Source organism: Falco rusticolus, chromosome 1, assembly GCF_015220075.1.
Source record: "Falco rusticolus isolate bFalRus1 chromosome 1, bFalRus1.pri, whole genome shotgun sequence".
Taxonomy (NCBI): Eukaryota; Metazoa; Chordata; class Aves; order Falconiformes; family Falconidae; genus Falco; species Falco rusticolus.
The window spans coordinates 3,870,113-3,888,223 of NC_051187.1; the positions used below are offsets into that span (position 1 = coordinate 3,870,113).

The window sequence follows — 18,111 nt, forward strand, 5'->3', positions numbered from 1 at the left end:
TCCTCAGCAACCAGAACCTTGCTTTGTGCCCACATTTGCAAACACACATTCTCTTTGCCTTGCTCAACTTGCGGAGGACCTGTGGAGTCCGTAGCATCAAGGAGGCAAAATTAGGATGCAGCTCCCAAGATCGACTGATGTCTAGTGAAATTTAACAAGAGACTACTTCAAAGGAAAAGGCATTACATTTTTAATGCATTCCTTTTCTGGTTTAAAGTCTGTTCCCTTTAGGCTTTTCCACTTTCATGAGAACTCTTGGTTCTGGTTTAAATGTAAGCCTCTAATTCCCCCAGCCCCAACACGGCACATCACAGTCCTATGCAAGGCTGTGAGCAGCTTCCTTCAGACATGTCCATGGTCTGTGGGCCCTGCCTTGCCCCGTGTCCCCAGTGCCCTTCCTGGTCCCCTTCTCATCTTCTGCACCACGTACCTTCGCTCCTTCCCAGCTCCTCTGCAGCAGGGCCGGGGCACCAGATGCTGTGCCGGCTTTAGGCAGTCACCCTGTTCCCCAGGGGTGTCTAAACCAGCACTGTCACACATCCAGCAGAGTAATGTTAACCCCTTGAAGTCATATTTCAGTTACAGTTATTTTGGATCAATACCTTTTATCTTATTCCTTATTTCCTCTCCCTTTCCCACGCTCCCCTTCCGCCTTAACTCCTTGCTTCAGATTGCCCTCATTAATTTGAGCTGACACCTCTGCACACCTTTATTTTGACATCAAATTGGGGTGTTCATAAAACAGGGCTGGAGTAGCTTTGACATTATCTTGACAACGATAACATGATATTTGCAGCTTTCCACTGGCATTTTTTAACCATTCCTTTGACATTCAGGTACCGTCACCCTCCTCAGTTTGACATCCCAGTTATAATGTCATCTCCATAGTGGCCTCTGCAATGACATTATCGTCACATTCACATTACAATCAGCTGAAATACCAAAGAGAAGGAGAGGTGTTGGCCCCAGCCCTGGCAGTCTGGGTTCAGGGTGACTGAAGTCACTTGTGGAAGAAGGAGCAGACGCCGGAGGTGCTGTACGCATGGAGGGAAACCTGCGCGGTGGGAAAGCAAGCGAGCGCTCCAGTGGGTTGGCATTAGAAAAAACGGGCAAAAGGCAAAAGAAACACACACGCCAACTACTCAGACGACTTCAGGTTAGTTAACAGTAACTGTGATAAAAAATAAACACTAAAATCAATGTTTGCTTGTTTTGCCATCCTTTACGCCGCAACGCTCGGCTCTGGAGGGGTGTCCAGCCCCCGACTCCTCGCAGGGGCTGCCACAAGCTGAAGGACTGCCAGGGCTCTTCAACTGCTCCCAGTCAGTCCGAGCTCAGGCCCAGCACTAGTCTAAGCACAGATGGTTTATAACCTCGCTGAAAAGTTAATTGTCCTATTAAAGCTGTTTCTGGGCATGCCCCAAGTCAAGAGATCCCAGCCTTTGCGCGGCGGCTGGGGTGGCTGTGGGGATCGGCGGGTGGGAATGCACAAGCAGCGCGGTGGGACGGGGCGAAAGCTGAGCTCTGCGGGGCGCCGCTCTCGTTACGTGCGTTAATGACCTCCTCACTGCGCTGGCTGACACAGCCCAGCAGCTGCCTGCAGCCGCTCGGCGACGCAGGGCTGACATTTGCAAACACTCGGATGCGCCAGGATCTCGGGAGCGGAGCCCTGGTGAATCACCCACCGCGCTCCGCCGGGAGCAGCAGGCTGGAGCAGGATGGATGAGAACAAACCCCTGAAGGTCCGGCTGACGTTCTCTGTGATCCTGGTGGGCGTCTCGCTCCTGTTTGCAGCCGTAGTGACTGACCACTGGGCCGTGCTGAGCCCCAGAGTGGAGGAATACAATGCCACCTGTGAAGCGGCTCATTTCGGGCTTTGGCGGCTCTGTACAAAGCGGATTTTTATGCAGGAGCAAGGTCCCAAAGAGAAGGGCTGCGGGCCCATAAGCCTGCCAGGAGGTAGGTGACCACCCAGCGATGCACGGGAGAAAGCCCCAGGCAGCCACACCAGGCTTTGCTTAGGAGGCTGCAGGACGTGGCAGAAGGAAGACGGGGTCCATGTCCCACGGCACTTGGTTTGGCATGGGGCCGTTTTCATGCGGGGCTGCAAACACGCCTCGGTGCCACCCCTCTCGCTGTAGGTGTGCGCTGCGCTGCCTTGCATGGCTGTTTGTGACCGTATCTGAGCCTCCTGTGCAGCGACGAGAGTGGCGGGGAGAAGGGGAGGAGGATCGGACACGGTGGAAATCACAGAGGGATATTGGGATGGTGGAAACCTCACATTAAAGCCCAGGTTTTTCTAACCATCCGCCTGCACCCAGGCAGGCTGACAGCAGCAGGCAAGAAAGAAGATTTATGGATCCACCATACATAGCTGGATCTTTAGGATTTCCAGATCCATATAGCTGTGGAGGAACAGCCTGCTCCCGGCGGGCACTAGGTTATCTCCCAGCTATTTCAGTAACAGCCATTTCTCAGGGCAGGGAGGAAGAGGGACCCACAGCAAAGTGCTCTTCCAACTTATATTTTTTTTAAAAAAAAAAAAAAGTCATAAACTGAATTTGAAGCAACTTCTCAGTGCCTTACCGAGCCTCCGAGCCTCTTGGTGGAGGCAGCCTGGTCCCACACACGTCCCCACCATGGGTCCCTCCAGTGCCAGCAATAGGGAGGGCAGCGGGGGAGTGGGCACGGCTGCTTTCCGGGAAGACCATTATGTTTCCCTGGCCAAAGGAGCTCGTTAGGTTTTTGCTGATCACAGAGTCAGCAATACTCGCCCTGTACGTGCTAACACACCCTCCCCCTGACAGAGCTACACTGCTTTTTTAGAAGGCTCATAGGGTACTGGATGCTTTCCAGAACAGAAATAACAGGATTGCCGTCACGTTAGAGCCGCTGCTTGCAATGAAATATGGATGTTAAGACATATTTGAAAATTTCCTATGAAAAATCTTACTGCCTGGGCTTACTGTATGTTCTCTGTATTAATGCAGTTCTTTATCTCTTTGGCCAAATTACACGTTCCGAAGAGAGGAGCTGAATCCCGGTGTTCAGATCTGCCTCTGGCCCACTTTGGGAGTGTGACATCCATATGCTCAGTGCCTCTCCCAGTGGTACTTCTATGCCTAGAAACAGATTCCTCACAGCACACCTTTCCTTGCACGTGGAGGAAAACTCCCACAAAAGGAAAAACACCAGAAATCGGTGGATATACACCCAAATTGCACAACTGCGGGGTAAATATAAAACTCATAAATACCCAGCTGTCTGCAAAAAGCAGATTTGCGGGCAGGGCAGCGCGAAAGCAGCTTCTCTCTTTGACAGACACCAGCATGTGCTCGCACAGGCACTGAATCACGTCCCAGTGCTGCCGTTCTGCTGGGCACAGCGAATAACTGGGGGAGGATGGGCCGCCCACCCACACCAGCGGTGGTTTTCCAGTTTTTCAAGATATTTGGGAATTTGGCTGATAGCCCGCGTCACAATCAGCATCCCAGGTTTCGAAATGTGCACCTGGGTTATAAGCAATACCTCGCTGCCTGTTTTCCTCAGGCAGGGAAGGCAGCACGGGGGGGGGGGGCAGGGGGAGCACAGCCCCCATGGGGGGAGTACAGTTCCCATGGGATCAGCGCTGAGCGGTGCTGCGGCCGCACAGGATTGATTTCACACTTCTGGGAAAGGGATGTCGGCAGGGCAACACCAGGGCTGTGAAACCTGCAGCAGCCGAGAAAAAACGTGAATGAACAAGCGTGCGGTAAAGAAGCAGATGCGGGCGGGCACTGGTTTTCCTGAAAATCATGAGACGTAACCAGACGTTACTGCCACTGCCGGGACTGGGAAGGAAACATAAGAATTTATCATTGCATTAATAACCATTTACCAGTCACTCCCTGAGGAGGAAACGGATGGCATGATTAACATTATTTATTAGGCTTTGAGCTCAGCACGGTGCAAAATGGGGAGGATGACTTGGCTTGCTGTCCACAAAGCAGGGCTGTGATTTAGGCAGAGCTTTAAAATTTTACAGTGCTTTTCTGAGGATGTTGACAAATTGGAAAGGGCTCAGCATCCTGGTGTAAGAAATAAAACGCTGAGGGAGATGGCGGATAAAACCGAGCAAATTCAGATTAATACTGAAACATGTTTCATGGTGGTCAGTGGGCACTGGGGCAGTTTACTACTGGTCGTAAACTGAGTTTGCCTTCGCTGCCGGTAACCCCAGCGTTGGCATCGCCCTACGGAGCAGGGTCTCGGCGCCCGCAGGCTGGGCGGCAGCGGGGATGCTCTGCAGCCCGTGTGTGCTGCCAGCAAGTTAAACAGGTCCTTGTGCATACGGGAACCTGAGTTCGGGCAACCGGAGGGGAAAAGCGCTTGAGCAAATGGGTTAGCAGCAGGGCTGTCTCGTCCCCGTGTCCGTACAAGAGACTCACTCTGCAAGACTGATAGGAAATTAACCTGTCTGGAGATACAATCTCCAAACCCCAGTGTGAGTCAGAGACCTTCCCCGGGCTTGCTGGCCAGGTCAGAGCCCAAGGTCTGGCCCCCTCCACCACCCAGCCCCCACCTTATCACCTCCTCTAATCACAGCAGCCGGTCCTGTCTCCCCAACGTAACGCACGTGGAAACCTCACATTAAAACCCCGGGTTCTCTAACCATCCCACCTGCCACAAAACCCCACGTGCTAGTGTCCAGCCCGTGTCCAGGAGCAAGGTGGGCTCCAGCCCTTTCCCAGCCTGCCGCTCCAGGGGGCATAGCTGCCACCTGAAACTCTGCATGGCCCAAACATCTGGTGGCCTTGCTGCCCTTCCTTCCCCCACGAGGTCCCCATACCGCAGCCCCCCACGGCTCAGCTGCGGTTCTGTGGGATCGCACCTCTGCCGTGTCCCGCGGCTGCATCCAGCCCCGCGGCGCGAGCGGCTGGGAGCTCGGCTCTGCCCAAACGGCGGGAGGGTGAATTGGCCCCTTTGCCCCCCCAGGAGTGCTGGGTCTGGAGGGTTATCACACTGTGATAAACCAGGTTACAGCCCTGAAGATCATCCAAGCGTTAATGCCCACAGAGCCCCTGGACTGTTCCCATCAGCCCGCTGAGGTGACCTCGTGGCAGAGATAATGCAATTAGGGGTGGAGAGAAACAAAGATTGCCAGTTTTCATCCATTATAAAAGCCATTTTAAATCCTATCCATTATGTAAATGTGGTGTGACACAAATGGGCTTTTCTCTTATTCATGATGGCACCAGAGAGGCCTTGAAGTGCCTCAGTTCTCTTGAATAACAGGGAGCCTTGCTGAAATAGATATTCCCAGCTCAGCAGAGCACCAAAGCATCTTTAAACTGAAAACAATATATCATTTCACCCAAACCAATCTAGTTATATTTTTCCACAATAAATGCATTTTCCAAAACCACCTCCTCTGGAGCCAGCCCATCTCTGCAATAACCCCCCTTGCTGTACCTTGGCAGAGCTCTGCTGTAAGCCACCAGACACAGAGGCAGCTCCTTGTCCTGCGGACAAGTCCGTCTCCGAAAGAAAGTTGTGTGTGCTCCCCCCTGATGAGTTTCCATGGACCGGAGGGAGGACCAGGCTGGCTTGCATCACCTGCAAGGGACCCAAGGCTGCGCTGTGTCCCACGTCACGCCGTGTCTGGATGGCTTCACCTTGGGTTTTGTACAGCCAACACGCCCCAGGACTCCTTTGAGTTCAGGTTTTTCAGAGAATTAATTAAAAACCGAACCAAACAGTCGCGAAATAAAGTGTCCCAGTTTCACCCCGTTTCCCTCCCCTTTAGCACAGGAGCCAAAAGCTCCCCAGACTGGGATCAGCAGACACGGTGCTCAGCCTCAGCCACCCCTCGGTCGCCAGCAGAGGCACACAGCCTCCGCTCTGGGGCTCAAAATTTGCAATTTCAGTCACAGAGGTCTGAGTTCAAGTATGTTTCCTCCAGTCATTTGCAAGGATAATAAAGAACAGGTCAGGAGATGGCAGAGCGGAAAATGAACCTAGTCTCTAGCAAGGAGAAGCTGAAGCCGAAATAAAAGTCAGCTTATAAAATTAAGTAGATAAGAGCATCTCGAAGGAATCTTCCACTAATGGGTGCAAAAACGCTGCTTTACAATTGCCTATCTCCTGGGAGAGAGAACATAAATCCTTCTCGAATCAGTAACTCGAACATCTGCCATTTACATGACAGAAAAAACCCACACGAACCGACAGGGAACATACAGTACACTGGTGTCTTCTTCCCACCAGAAATTAATGTAAATAACCAGCAAAGCGCAGTGCATGCCCCCAGGCAGAAACCACCCTGCATGGTCCTGCGCCGGGACTTGGCTCAGGCTTTATCCCACGACCCAGAGCAGCCTGTCCCAGCCCGGGTGCTGGAGAGGACCACAAAGTCCTCGAGACCTTCTCCCAGCATCTCCTGGAAGCTGGCGTTAACTCTGGGTTTTACTGGGCAGGAGATGCTGGTCCCTTGCTGCAAGCAGTGCCTGTCTTCCATGCAATCCTGGCATGATTTCCCAGTGGGATGGGAGTCCAGCCTGGGGTGCGGACGGGTGCTGGGGCAGGTGCCGAGCGTGTCGTCTCCAGCCCGGCTCAGCAGAATAGCGCAATCAGAGCTGGCGCTACTCAATGCGCCTCCGCGATTGCACCCTTCCAGCCAAATTCCTGGCGAGCAACTGTTCTCCCAGCTCCGCACCCCTTCAAACCTTCAATTAAATCAGTTATAAATAGCGAGAACACCCTCCATCCCGACCCTGCTGCTGCCAAAGCTTCGAGTCAGCAGGTCCTCACCAGACCCTTCCCCATCCTGCTGAGACGCTGAGGCTGAGCCTCCCATGCCCACTGACAGCAGTGACATTGCTTCTCCGGCTGACTCGCACTAGACCGAGTATGAAACAGCATTGTGGCCATCAAGAGACTCGGCTGCCAACTTCCCCCCTCCCAGTACGCCCCTGCCCCACAATCTTGACCCCTACTCACTTAAATAACCACTCCATAAACACCCCACGGCAGCGTGCTCACATTAGATCCAGATAGAGTTTGAAAAAGTTCCTGCTATCTAACTCTGCTCTTACCCAATTAACTTAACAGGCTGCTCTGATGGGAGAGAAATTCCGTAAAGCCAGGCTGTGTGACAGCCCCTTTGCCCTTGACTCATACGGCTTTCAGCAGCCTTCCCTTCCCTGGACAACAGTTTGTGGCTTCAGATAGCTTTTGGGTTTTTTTTACTGACCGCCAAAAAAAAGCCTTTCGTGTCCCTGTCGTAGTAGAGCACACTGCAGCCCCCCCTCTGGGACCCCCGTCAGGCGGTGACATCCCCCACCCGCAGCAAACGCCCTGGGCTGCTCCCCTCTGGGCAACGGGGTGCCGTGAGCTGGAGCGGGGAAGAGCCGGGAGGGAGAAGGTGGACGAGGACACAGCATCCTCCCTTTTGGCAGCCCCAAGGGGTGGTGACCCCCCGCGGCCGAGGGGCGATGGCATTGCGGGGCGGGTTGGCAGTGGCGAGGGGAGGGGAGCCGAGGTGCCAGCTCAGCAGGTCTCATCACCAGGGCATACAGCTACATGGAGAGGCAGGAACATGTGATGGCCAAAGACAGAATGAGAAAAAATTATCCGTAATTCATATTTTAAACAGATGAGCAATCAGTGCACAAAGCTCTCGGAGGGAGCAGCCCCCGAAAGGTATCAGAGGGGGCTTCAGTGTGTCCGTGCTGGAGCTGGTGGCCTGGCCTGTGTGTGCCACTCATCTGCCCTCAGATAAAACAGATCCGACTCCAATTTTCCAGTATCACCAAGGGTAGGGAGCCTTAAAAACACTGCAAGGCTGATACATCAATAAAAAGCAAATTCAGTTTTCCTACATTTTATCAGAGGCTTCCAAGCGCACGTAATTCAATCTCCTTTTGGCTTTCAGAACACAACTGCTCCTACTTCAAGCACTTCACTCCCGGACAGAGCTCGGAGATATTTGAAGTCACCACCCAGAAAGGTAAGAACGATCCCAAAAAACTATTTTCCTAATAGTGTGTGAATGGAGGTGTGCACAAGATTTAAGGGGTCCCCAAAATGGGGGTTCGACCCTGCTTCCACTGAAAGCAGGAGAGGAATTTCTATCAGATACCATCAGCTGGGAAAAATGTGAAAAAGGCTCAGAATGAGGTCAAGTGCCAGCTTCCTGGGAAGGATAATTTTTTATATACGATCACACTTGTAAGTGTGATTTTACTTAAAGCTGTCCCGCAAATATATAACAACGTCAATACACACGAAAAGTGCAAAAAGTCTTTTCAGCATCAAAATGACTTTACAATGCTGGCACCGCCTGCAACACGCAGAGCCTCTGCCATCAAAGGAAGAAAACATTAATAAAATCTAAAGGAATATATTATATACATCATACTCCAATCAGAGTCTTGACCCTGAAAAATACAGAGACTCTGTGGAGACCAGTAGGAATTTTATGCTTCGTATGGATTTTATACGAAAGCCATGTAAAAACCTGAGCGACCAGTGGAAGGAAGGACAGAGACCCACGGAGGCACGCACAGCCGGCGTTACAGAGTACGGATTGGCACAGCCGGCTGTCACAGACAAAATTTCACACTTCTGTTAAGTCCCTGATAAAACCAAATACTCTGAGCGGTCATCTAACGTGCTCCTCTCCCGTCCAGCAGGTAAAGACAATTTTTTTTCTCGTTAGCCACACAACAGATTTGACCGTGGAGGAAATCAGTCGATGATTGCATTACACATCCTAAGCAATCTGCTTTGCTTTCAGTGGAAATGACGATGGTGGAAAACTGTTTTCTAAAAGAAGCAGGTTCCTAAGACGGGAAAAACTGGGAATTTTATGTGGCTAGAGGAGCATACCTCTGAGCTACCTGCTTTTGCTCATTTATACACCGCCAGATCCAGCCATCTGATCTTAAAAATGCACCCAATGCCTTCTTAGAAATTGCAGGGAAAAAAGTCAGGAAGAACTTCTTTTCTTTGAAGCAAAAGAAAAAGCTTAAGCCCCAGCCAAAGATTTCACATCGAAACAAACTCTTTTAGGCAGTTCCCGCACATAGTAAAGAGAAACATTAAGGAAATTATAATAAAACCGTGGTATGAAAAGCAGTGAGAACAAAGAGCGATCTGCTGTTCCCTTCCACAGAAATAGCTACATTTTGATGGGAACTAATTAGGAACAGGCAAAAAAATTCATCATGATTTTGCCTGGGAGATATTTTTTTTTAATGGCTTGAAAGGCAAATATCATCAGGCACTGTGATGTTCACACATGGCTACATGTGTTAAATATTAAACTCATCTGAAAATGCATGGAATATGTAAATGAAGTCCTGAATTATTCAATTAGCAATTCTCCCCCCCCCCCCATTCAGGCACCGGTGTATGCTTCAGCTGGGCAAACTGTCCGGCGCACATCTTAGGGAAAACCAGCTTGTTTTACGGAGGGTTTAATCGTGTGCCCTGAAGCAGCTGGGTTTTCACAGAGCTGGAAATCATTGTCTTAAAGGAGGGGGGAGAAAAAAAACCAACCACCAAGTGCTGTGCAAACACCTCACCTCTGGCCTCCTGCCTGCTTTGCCGGCCGGGATTTGGAGCCCCACGGAGCACCCAGCTGTCTGTCCACATCGGCACCACGCACAGGGGCCGTGTCCAGGCTCTGCAATACAGGCAGGGGATAAAAATAGCATCAAGCTGTCTATTTACTCTGGGCGATGGGAGACATGAGAGTGGAGCCCAGTAAGGCTTCAGCAATAGCAATGGTGTAGCACAGCTAAAGCGACCCCAGCCCGGAGCATCACTGAACCAGTACAGGTGCCGTTTGCTCCTTCCGTGAGTGTTCAGAGCATCTCCCCCTCCTGCTCTGTGTTCATATCCTTCACCTTCATCAAGACACATGGCCAATATCTGCCCCTGCGTTTACTGGAGGGAAATAGCCAATTTGCCAGAGCCACCCCTCCGCAGCAGCAGGACTGGACGTATTCCTCGGAGTGACCTTCTGCAAGGTCACCACCGCTGACGGGAGCGTGCTCCGGATCCGCATGCACTTGCAATTTGTGGTGTTTGTTTTGCTTTGGCAGAATACAGCATTTCAGCTGCAGCCATTGCCATCTTCAGCGTTGGCTTTGCGATCATCGGGACAATCTGCGTCCTCTTATCCTTCAGGAAGAAGAGGGACTACCTGCTGAAGCCAGCGTCCATGTTCTACACCTTCGCAGGTAGGAGGCTGGGGGGCTCACGTCCTTGCGCTCCTTCCTAGGACAACATAGAGAAATATAGATCCTGGGGGGGAGGGGGCATGGAGATGCTTCTAAAAAAGCCCTGAACGTGGCATTTTCTCCCTCGCCACAGTCACACCACTAGCCCTTACGTGGTGCTCTAGCTGAAGAGCTCTGAAGATGTCCTGCTCAGCAAGCGTCACCCTCCAGCTTGTCCGTATCTTCTCCAACTACCTTTAAAAGGGGCATTTCTAGTGGATTCAGGGCCAGCCCCACTCTAACCCAGGGTTATATATTATTCTCTCTCATTTATTAAGACTTAAACCAAAGGAACAGCTGACCCAGGCCCGAAACACACAGTTGTCCCCCAAGCCCACGAAGGCTGCATTTGCAGCTGAGCCAGCACCACCCACCGCGCTGGCTGAGACAGGGGTGCCAACTGTCACCTCCATGCAAACCTTACCCTTTGGAAAAGCTGCCTAGGGATGCAATTATTCCTCCACCACTCGAGTTTCCCATCCAAACCGGCCTAAAAGATCACGCTCAGCTGCTCGGAGCAGTTGCCAGCGTTGGTCCTTCAAACGCTGGAGTAGGTGACTCACCTGGGAATCTCACTGCAGCTCCTGCATGCAAAAAGACAGCTGAGGTGGGTAATTAAAGATGAACAACTGATAGCTGGTTATTCAGCCCACTGCTCCGATCTTCCTTCAGGTCTCTGCATCATCATCTCGGTCGAAGTCATGAGGCAATCCGTGAAGAGGATGATCGACAGCGAGGAGACAGTCTGGATCGAGTACAGTTACTCCTGGTCCTTCGCCTGTGCCTGCGCCTCCTTCGTCCTGCTCTTCGTCTGCGGCATAGCCCTCCTCCTGATCGCGCTGCCTCGCTTCCCCCAGAACCCCTGGGAGACGTGCATGGATGCAGAACCCGAGCACTGATGTTCCCAGCACCCAGGAAAAAAACCAGAAAGTGTTCTGAAAAGATTTGCCTTTTTTAAAATGTCTGGGTCTCACTGTACAACGTGCCTTCAATTACCTAAGTCAATACTGAACCAAGGCATGTTCAATTGTAATTATTGCTTTGTTTCTTTTTTTTTTCTTTTTTTTTCCCGCCTTCTCTTTTTTATTATTTTTTTTTAAGAAATCAGAAAGAGCATTCAGCACCAGTGTGGTCGTGGGTAAGTGGCCCTGCTCAGTGCCAGTTTGGGGATGCCTCGTGCTGATGCATTTAGGGGGGAAAAAATAATATCTGTGTGTGAGACAGCTCATGCCACAGAGGAGACAGCTTTCTTAGGGAGGAGATGTTTGGTGTAGTGGTGCAGATCCATGAGGGATGCTGGGCCTTTACACCTCACCTGGTCAGAGAGAGCCAGCAAGAAATTCCAGCTCCATTTCCTCATTTGTGCTGTAATCCTTCCTAAGAAGGGCTGGCTTACCACTCTGAAATAAGTTGGAGATCCTTATGCAATTCCATTAAAGTGTTAAAATTTGGGGGGGGAAACCCCAAACAAAACTGCCTAGCATTCAGATGAATATTTCTCCTACAAATTTACACGCTTCAGTTCCATTCTTTTGAATTAAGCACAAAACCCCCGTAAGATAGAGTTTCTGTTCTGCTTAAACTTTGATGGCAAAGCCAGGTACTGAACATTGAGAGTGAAACTTTCCTTTAATAAAAAGCATAATCTTCTAGTAGCACGATCTTCTGGGAAATATTTTGATGGAGCAATCAGCTGGCCCATCAAGTCCTGCTAGATCCAGACTGACAGTGTCATTCTGGGTGGTGTTTACGGTACCAAGTTCTTGTTTGTTCCTTGTGAACGGGGCTTTTTTAGGAATACTGCGATTTGCCCAGTGCATACATGTATAAAACCACACTTGAGGAAAAATTCTTCCAGGTGGCTGCTGAGAAGGAAAGGACTTAGCCTGAAACACCTGGGAGAGTCAGCGCCGAAAATACGATGAGTGTGCCTTGCTGTTGATGCACACCCGAGGCGTTCTGATGGGGGATGCTGGCGAGGCTGGTTGTGTTGCAGAGCCCTGGCACTGCTCTGCTACGAACGCCCGCAGCACCGGGGGGCACGGGGGGTCCCACAGCCCCTCTGGCCCAGCCCTCTGCACCATCACAGCCCCCCAGCACCATCAGCAGAGTGGCAGCGCGAACAGAAGCCTTTTGTGAAGTCGCATGGATGTTTTTCCAGCTCTTTGAAGTCGAAAAGCGCTACAAATAACACATATATTACAAAGTTGGGGGATAAAGCGTTCATTGGTGCTCAGATCTGAGCAGGAGCTGGGAAGCTCTGCCTGTCTCCCATCACGAGAGACACCTGCAAGCCTTCAAGTTGTCACTGAACCACGGTGAAACGCTAAATGGTTTTGAAATCTTATTTTTGGGTACAGAGCTGACATGCTTAATTTGCATTTTCATTGTTCAGGAAAACAGAGGCTAGTTTCTAGGGAGATCCTTCATGTGCAACAACAGCAAGGGAGGCCACTGGCATGACCCCTGCGGTGCCTGACCCCAGGCTGGGATACCCAAGCCCACGGAACGCAGCTGAACCTAAGCAAAGCAGCTGGTGGGCATTCCCAGCTCAGCCACTGCCATCAAAACAGCCTCACCTGGGGCAGGCAAGGGGCTGAGACAACCCAGGTTTGGGGACGGGGGTCTAGGGTCACCACCCTGTGGGGACCAGCAGCATGTGCTGCACCCCTGGGAAGCCCCTTCCTCAAGCACCGTCCCTCTTGCAACGCTTCCTCTGGGACAAAGCAGCTTCCAGGTGACTTCTTATTCCGACGGGCCAAGCTGTTGCCCAGCCAAGGAGCTGCTGACTCCCTTTTGTGATGCTCAAGAGCAAGACTTCCCTATTTCAGATACGTCCTGAAAGGTCTCACCCACATCACGCACGCTCCAGCTTGTGTCAGGGCTGAACCACTTTGTCCAAGTTCCAGTGAGAGCCATGGAAAGATTCCCAGTACGTGCCGGGCTCTGGCTGGGATCCAGAGGTTTCACAGCCTCTCTGGGCTCAGTTTACTCCCACGGCAGAGAAAACAGCTGGCAGCAGTGAGACCCCTCACCCACCACCAGCACCTCAGGCAGCGGAGCTGGGCGCCTCCCAAAGCTCTTGAACTCACCGAGCGTCATTCTCTGTCTGCTCCAGGCTGAGGCTTTTTGATCATCCACCACCTCATGTGGTCCCTGCAAGACTAAGAGGCATGCAGATGACTTCACTTTCTTTTTCCAGATACTAAGAAATGCTGATGAGGGACCCATCTATTAAATTGGTCATTGGTATTCACAGTGGGAAAGGCACTGCTCCTGCAGCAGGTCTGCTCTGCTGTATCTAAATCTCTTTGCCAGGGAGCCGATAATGTGTTTTGAGAGCGTTAATAGAAGTGGTTGGCCTTCACAAAAGGAAAAAGAAGAATGTAATTTAGAGGGGGGAGGGGGAGGAAGATGTAACCAGGTTTTTTTCATTCTCTCAGCTGAGCAACTAGCAGGGAATGGCCACCAAAACTTCAGGAAGGTACATGAAAATGTGAAAGAAACGTCCTCACTGGCAAGGAGGCAGCGGAGAGGAATGAGGAGGGGAACCCGGACAGGAGCACACATGGGGCTGCGACACGGCCAAAGAACAGAGTGGGAAACGTGCCGGAGAGAGGAAGAGGCAAAATCATTCACAGAACAACTCGCTTCCACCAGCCACCATGAAATCCTGAGCGCCAGTCCTGCCGCCACCAGACCCATGGACACCTTCGGTCGTGGGTCCCCTGGGCACGTGCCATCTGCCACCGCTGCTGCCCGTCCCCTCCTCGGGGCATCACCGAGCTGCCCTGAGGCATCACACGACACAACACTGAGATTTCAGTAGAGCACTGCAAAGCCCAAGCGTTAGACCACAGAGTAAATGCAACAGTTTGGTTGGGATTTTTTTTTGTTTGTTTGTTTGTTTACGTAAGATTTGCTGTTAGGCACGAGGCGCAGAGCGAGAATCTGCTTCCCTTATTTTTAAATGCCGTGTTGTGTGAATTTGATGTGCGGAAAAGGTGCCAGACTAACAACCCTGAAGAACCAAACTGCCTGTTTAGCAAGCAGCTAGCTGAGCTGCCACTGCAGGTTCATCTTCCAAGCGGCACCACAGCAGCCCCAGCCGGGCAGGGGGCCGGGGGCTTGTCCCCAGCACACGGGGGAGCACGGAGGGGTGCACACAGCCAGGGGTTCCTTCAGAAATCTTGGTACAAACCCCGCTTTTCCCCTAGTCCATGCCTGAAAAGGGCCAGAGCATCCGCATGATGCTCGGGTGTCCTCCCACCATGGCACCCCGCGCACGGAGGCACAGGTATACTTACTTATTTACTTCTTTTTTCCACTGATCCGTTTCCATCCTCGTGGTGACACCGATCTGTCACATCCTTGCAGCCATCACCTCTTTTTTCCTCTCCTTACTTCCACAATTATGGAAATGATTTCTAGGAAGTCCCAAAGATCCGAGAATCTCCCCCTTCTGCAACGAGATCCTTGGCCCCGCTGCAGAGGGCACCTTCTCCTCCGGGCTTCACCGCCCCTGAGGAACCCAGCCGGCACGGGGCCACCGACGCCAAGAGATGGCTGTTGGCAGCGCGACCTCCTGCCAGCCCCAGGCAGGGCCCTGGCGATTAACCCCAAGCCCTTGGGCTCCGTCCGGGGCGCTGCCATCGGGCATTTGCACACCAGGAACCCCACCAATGTGCACAAACCGTTTTAGAGTAAATCTGAGCGTAAACTTCATGTAACATAAACTTCCACTTTCCATGGTGGGAGAATGCCCCTCGGAACGACCTAAGTACTTCTAGGCTTCTATGACCTAAGTACTGGGAGTATTAGGCTGCTCTATACACACCATACAACCTGTTGTAAATGCATCCACTTCAAGTATTTGCCCTTTAGCACCAAGGGGCAAGAGAAGAGCATCACGTCTCTGTTTTGACCGAAACAGCGGATGAGATTGCTCTTGGATCGATGTTCTGGCTCTGGCGAAGCTACTGAACATAAATTCAAGCCATACAGACATCCTATATGCACACCCTGCATCTAGGCAGACTGAGCCGAAACGGAGAGAAGGGAATCGGCTCGGCTTTCTGCCCTACTTTCTTTTTAGCAGAACCATAGCACGCGCCGGTTTGGCACGGCTGCACCCAGGGCCCACCGTCACCAGGCTCCCCACGAGCACCGCGACGGCGTTACAGCTGCTCTCTGCCCTGCAGCAGGGAAGGGCAGATGTCCATCTTTGTCGTCAGTCCATTTTCTTATGTAAAACAGACCAACAGCATCTTCTATAATGGTAAGTCAGATCACAAAGCGTTTTCTGTCATTTATCAGAAGCATCTATTAATGAGGTAAAAACTCTTGAACGTTTCTTACCTAAAGCTCAAGTGGCCAAAAAAAACCCACCCCAAAGTGGCATTGCCATGGCATTTGCTTTAAATCCTTTTACTTTTCTTGAATGAAAGAAAACAAAAATTTAGAATTATTCAATCCTTGCTCCCTGGCACAACTAATACAAAGATCCTGGCACAAGTATTGCTGTACCAACAGAAACAGCCCATCTTTCATACCAAGGAACATGATGTGCAAATTTTTCTAGGCACCATCGATCATCCCCATCCATCTTGACAAGTTAATTGTCTGCAGTTTTTTCTAGGAAAACCACAAAATTAAAAAACTAACAAAACAAATGAAATGTGCTTAACAATGATATGGGCAGAGCAGGAAGCGTCATGGGCTCGATGCTCTGGAAACGTGCAGATCCGATACGCCCGAGTTCCTTCTAAAAAGAACATTTAGAGTGGTCAAACACACTGTTCTTGGTGCTACTTATAGCAGAGATGCCACATACATAGCAGGATTGCTTACGCAGCATGATCTCTACAAAAGAACCTGCCGAACCAGACAAATCTGGGAACAAAACATTAATTAATCAAAGTAAGGAACAGTACTTAGAGGGTTTGTAAAGCCAACGGCAGCGTTCACGTACAGCTACGGACCAGTGGTGCCACAGCCCGTGCGATTAAGTAAACCAGTACGAACTACAGTAGATGACAACTTCCACGACAACATATGGACGCGAGGGCTTCGGCTCTAACCAGCCGGCTTCTGCGCGTAGCAGCTCGTTATCGGTTGCACGTGGGACACCGCAGGCTGCCGCGCGAGGAGCTGCTCAGCACCGCAGAGGGTGAAGCTTCAGGCGAGACCGAGCGGAGGGGGAATCGCCCCCACGACACGCTCCTGGTCCGGAGGAGCGCGACGCTGTGGACAGACCCCAGCACACACCCCAGGTGGATCCACGGCACCTAAGCGTCCTACAGAGGAGGGAGACCGGCACACACAGAGGAGCCTACGGCAGCGGGAGCAGCGATGGCACGTGAGAGGGAGGCAGCGGGAACGCTCTGCCCCACGCCCCGGCTGCCCCACAGCTTTTCCGAAAGAGGCTGTTTCCAAAATTCAGTCTTCAAATACACACAGCAAAATCTACCAGTTGCATTCACTCAGTAGCTTTTTAAAGGGCAGATGCTCTATTTTGAAATGCAAAAAAAAGTTTAATTTTTTTCAAGTCTAAATAGTTTTCTAAGAATCTTTCCAGCTGGAAAGGCAGGAGCAAACCAGGCACGCTATGGACATGCACATTCATACCCCACATCAGAACAAAGTCTACCCAGGACACATACTGTACCATCAAAAGGTGTGAGCATTATTTCAAAATCCCTCTCCAAGTTACCCCTGTGCTCAGGGGAGAGCATCGCCCCCCACGCATCCCCCCCGTTTCTTTCTCTGACTTAGCAAGGCCAAGTTTAAAGCTTGCAGTTTCCAAAAACTTCAGTCTTCAAATACACACAGCAAAATCTACCAGTTGCATTCACTCAGTAGCTTTTTAAAGGGCAGATGCTCTATTTGAAATGCAAAAAAAAAGTTTAATTTTTTTCAAGTCTAAATAATTTTCTAAGAATCTTTCTCTCAACTCCTTATTAGTTCTTCTCACCGCTGTGACAACCTCCTGTGAGACACCTGGATTTTTCTCGTGAAAAACTGGAATTTGAGAAAATAAACCCAGAACTTATTCTTGATATTAAATACAAGCTTTCTAAATTTAGATCTGGATGACCTTGCCATTTTAAGTTTTCCAAAGACAACGACGGGGGTTTATTCCTGGACAAGGAGCATGGCATTTGGCACTAATTGTACTTCTAAGCATAAAAAAGTCAAGGAGCCACATACCGAGTCGGTGTATATGCCCCAGCCACCACCCACTTCCTCCACGTTGAGACAATTTACACAAACCGAACTTGTAATTTTGAATTTTCGCTGTTAACTGCAACAGGTCTGTATTTTCGGTGCAGCCTGAGCCAGTGACCACTGCAGCCATCTGTAAGGCTTGATTTGACTTTAGTAAGAGTTCTATTAAAGCTGTAGAAGAGTTTACAATGCAGTTTTAGGGTTTTTTTTGTAAAACAGCTATGTCTTCAATAAACATTGGATGATTTGCTCCAAAAAGATCCCGCTCAGGGTTACATACATGACATATAAAGGCCAGGCAAGACATTCCAAAATACATAGTCTTTTGGAAAAAAACTAGCTCTAAGAAATGCAACTGAAGCACGCTAAACATTTCCAAAGCCAAGAGCCAGAAAATCTCTACCATACCATCCTCTAACTCCTAGATGAGGGCACTTGTGAAAATTCAGAACCCAAACCAGCAGGGATTTTCATAAAGTTATAGAACTGAAATTGTAATTCAGAGAGAAAATGCTCCTTCACCCATACTACTTTCAGTGCAGATAAAATGCCAGGGTAAAACAGAATAAAACGTGGCGAGATGCAACCATCTCCCCCTTAACTGATCGACAGATAGCAG

At 50.5% G+C, this 18,111-nt stretch overlaps 1 protein-coding gene across 1 annotated transcript; it reads left to right on the forward strand.

Moving 5' to 3' along the window:
* The first annotated feature begins 1,516 nt into the window (after positions 1–1,516).
* On the forward strand, positions 1,517–11,875 carry CACNG1 (calcium voltage-gated channel auxiliary subunit gamma 1). Its single transcript, XM_037400328.1, has 4 exons — positions 1,517–1,959; positions 7,913–7,987; positions 10,089–10,226; positions 10,938–11,875. Exons 1-4 carry the CDS (start codon positions 1,719–1,721, stop codon positions 11,162–11,164), a joined length of 681 nt encoding a protein of 226 aa, XP_037256225.1. The 5' UTR covers positions 1,517–1,718; the 3' UTR covers positions 11,165–11,875.
* Positions 11,876–18,111: the final 6,236 nt, after the last annotated feature.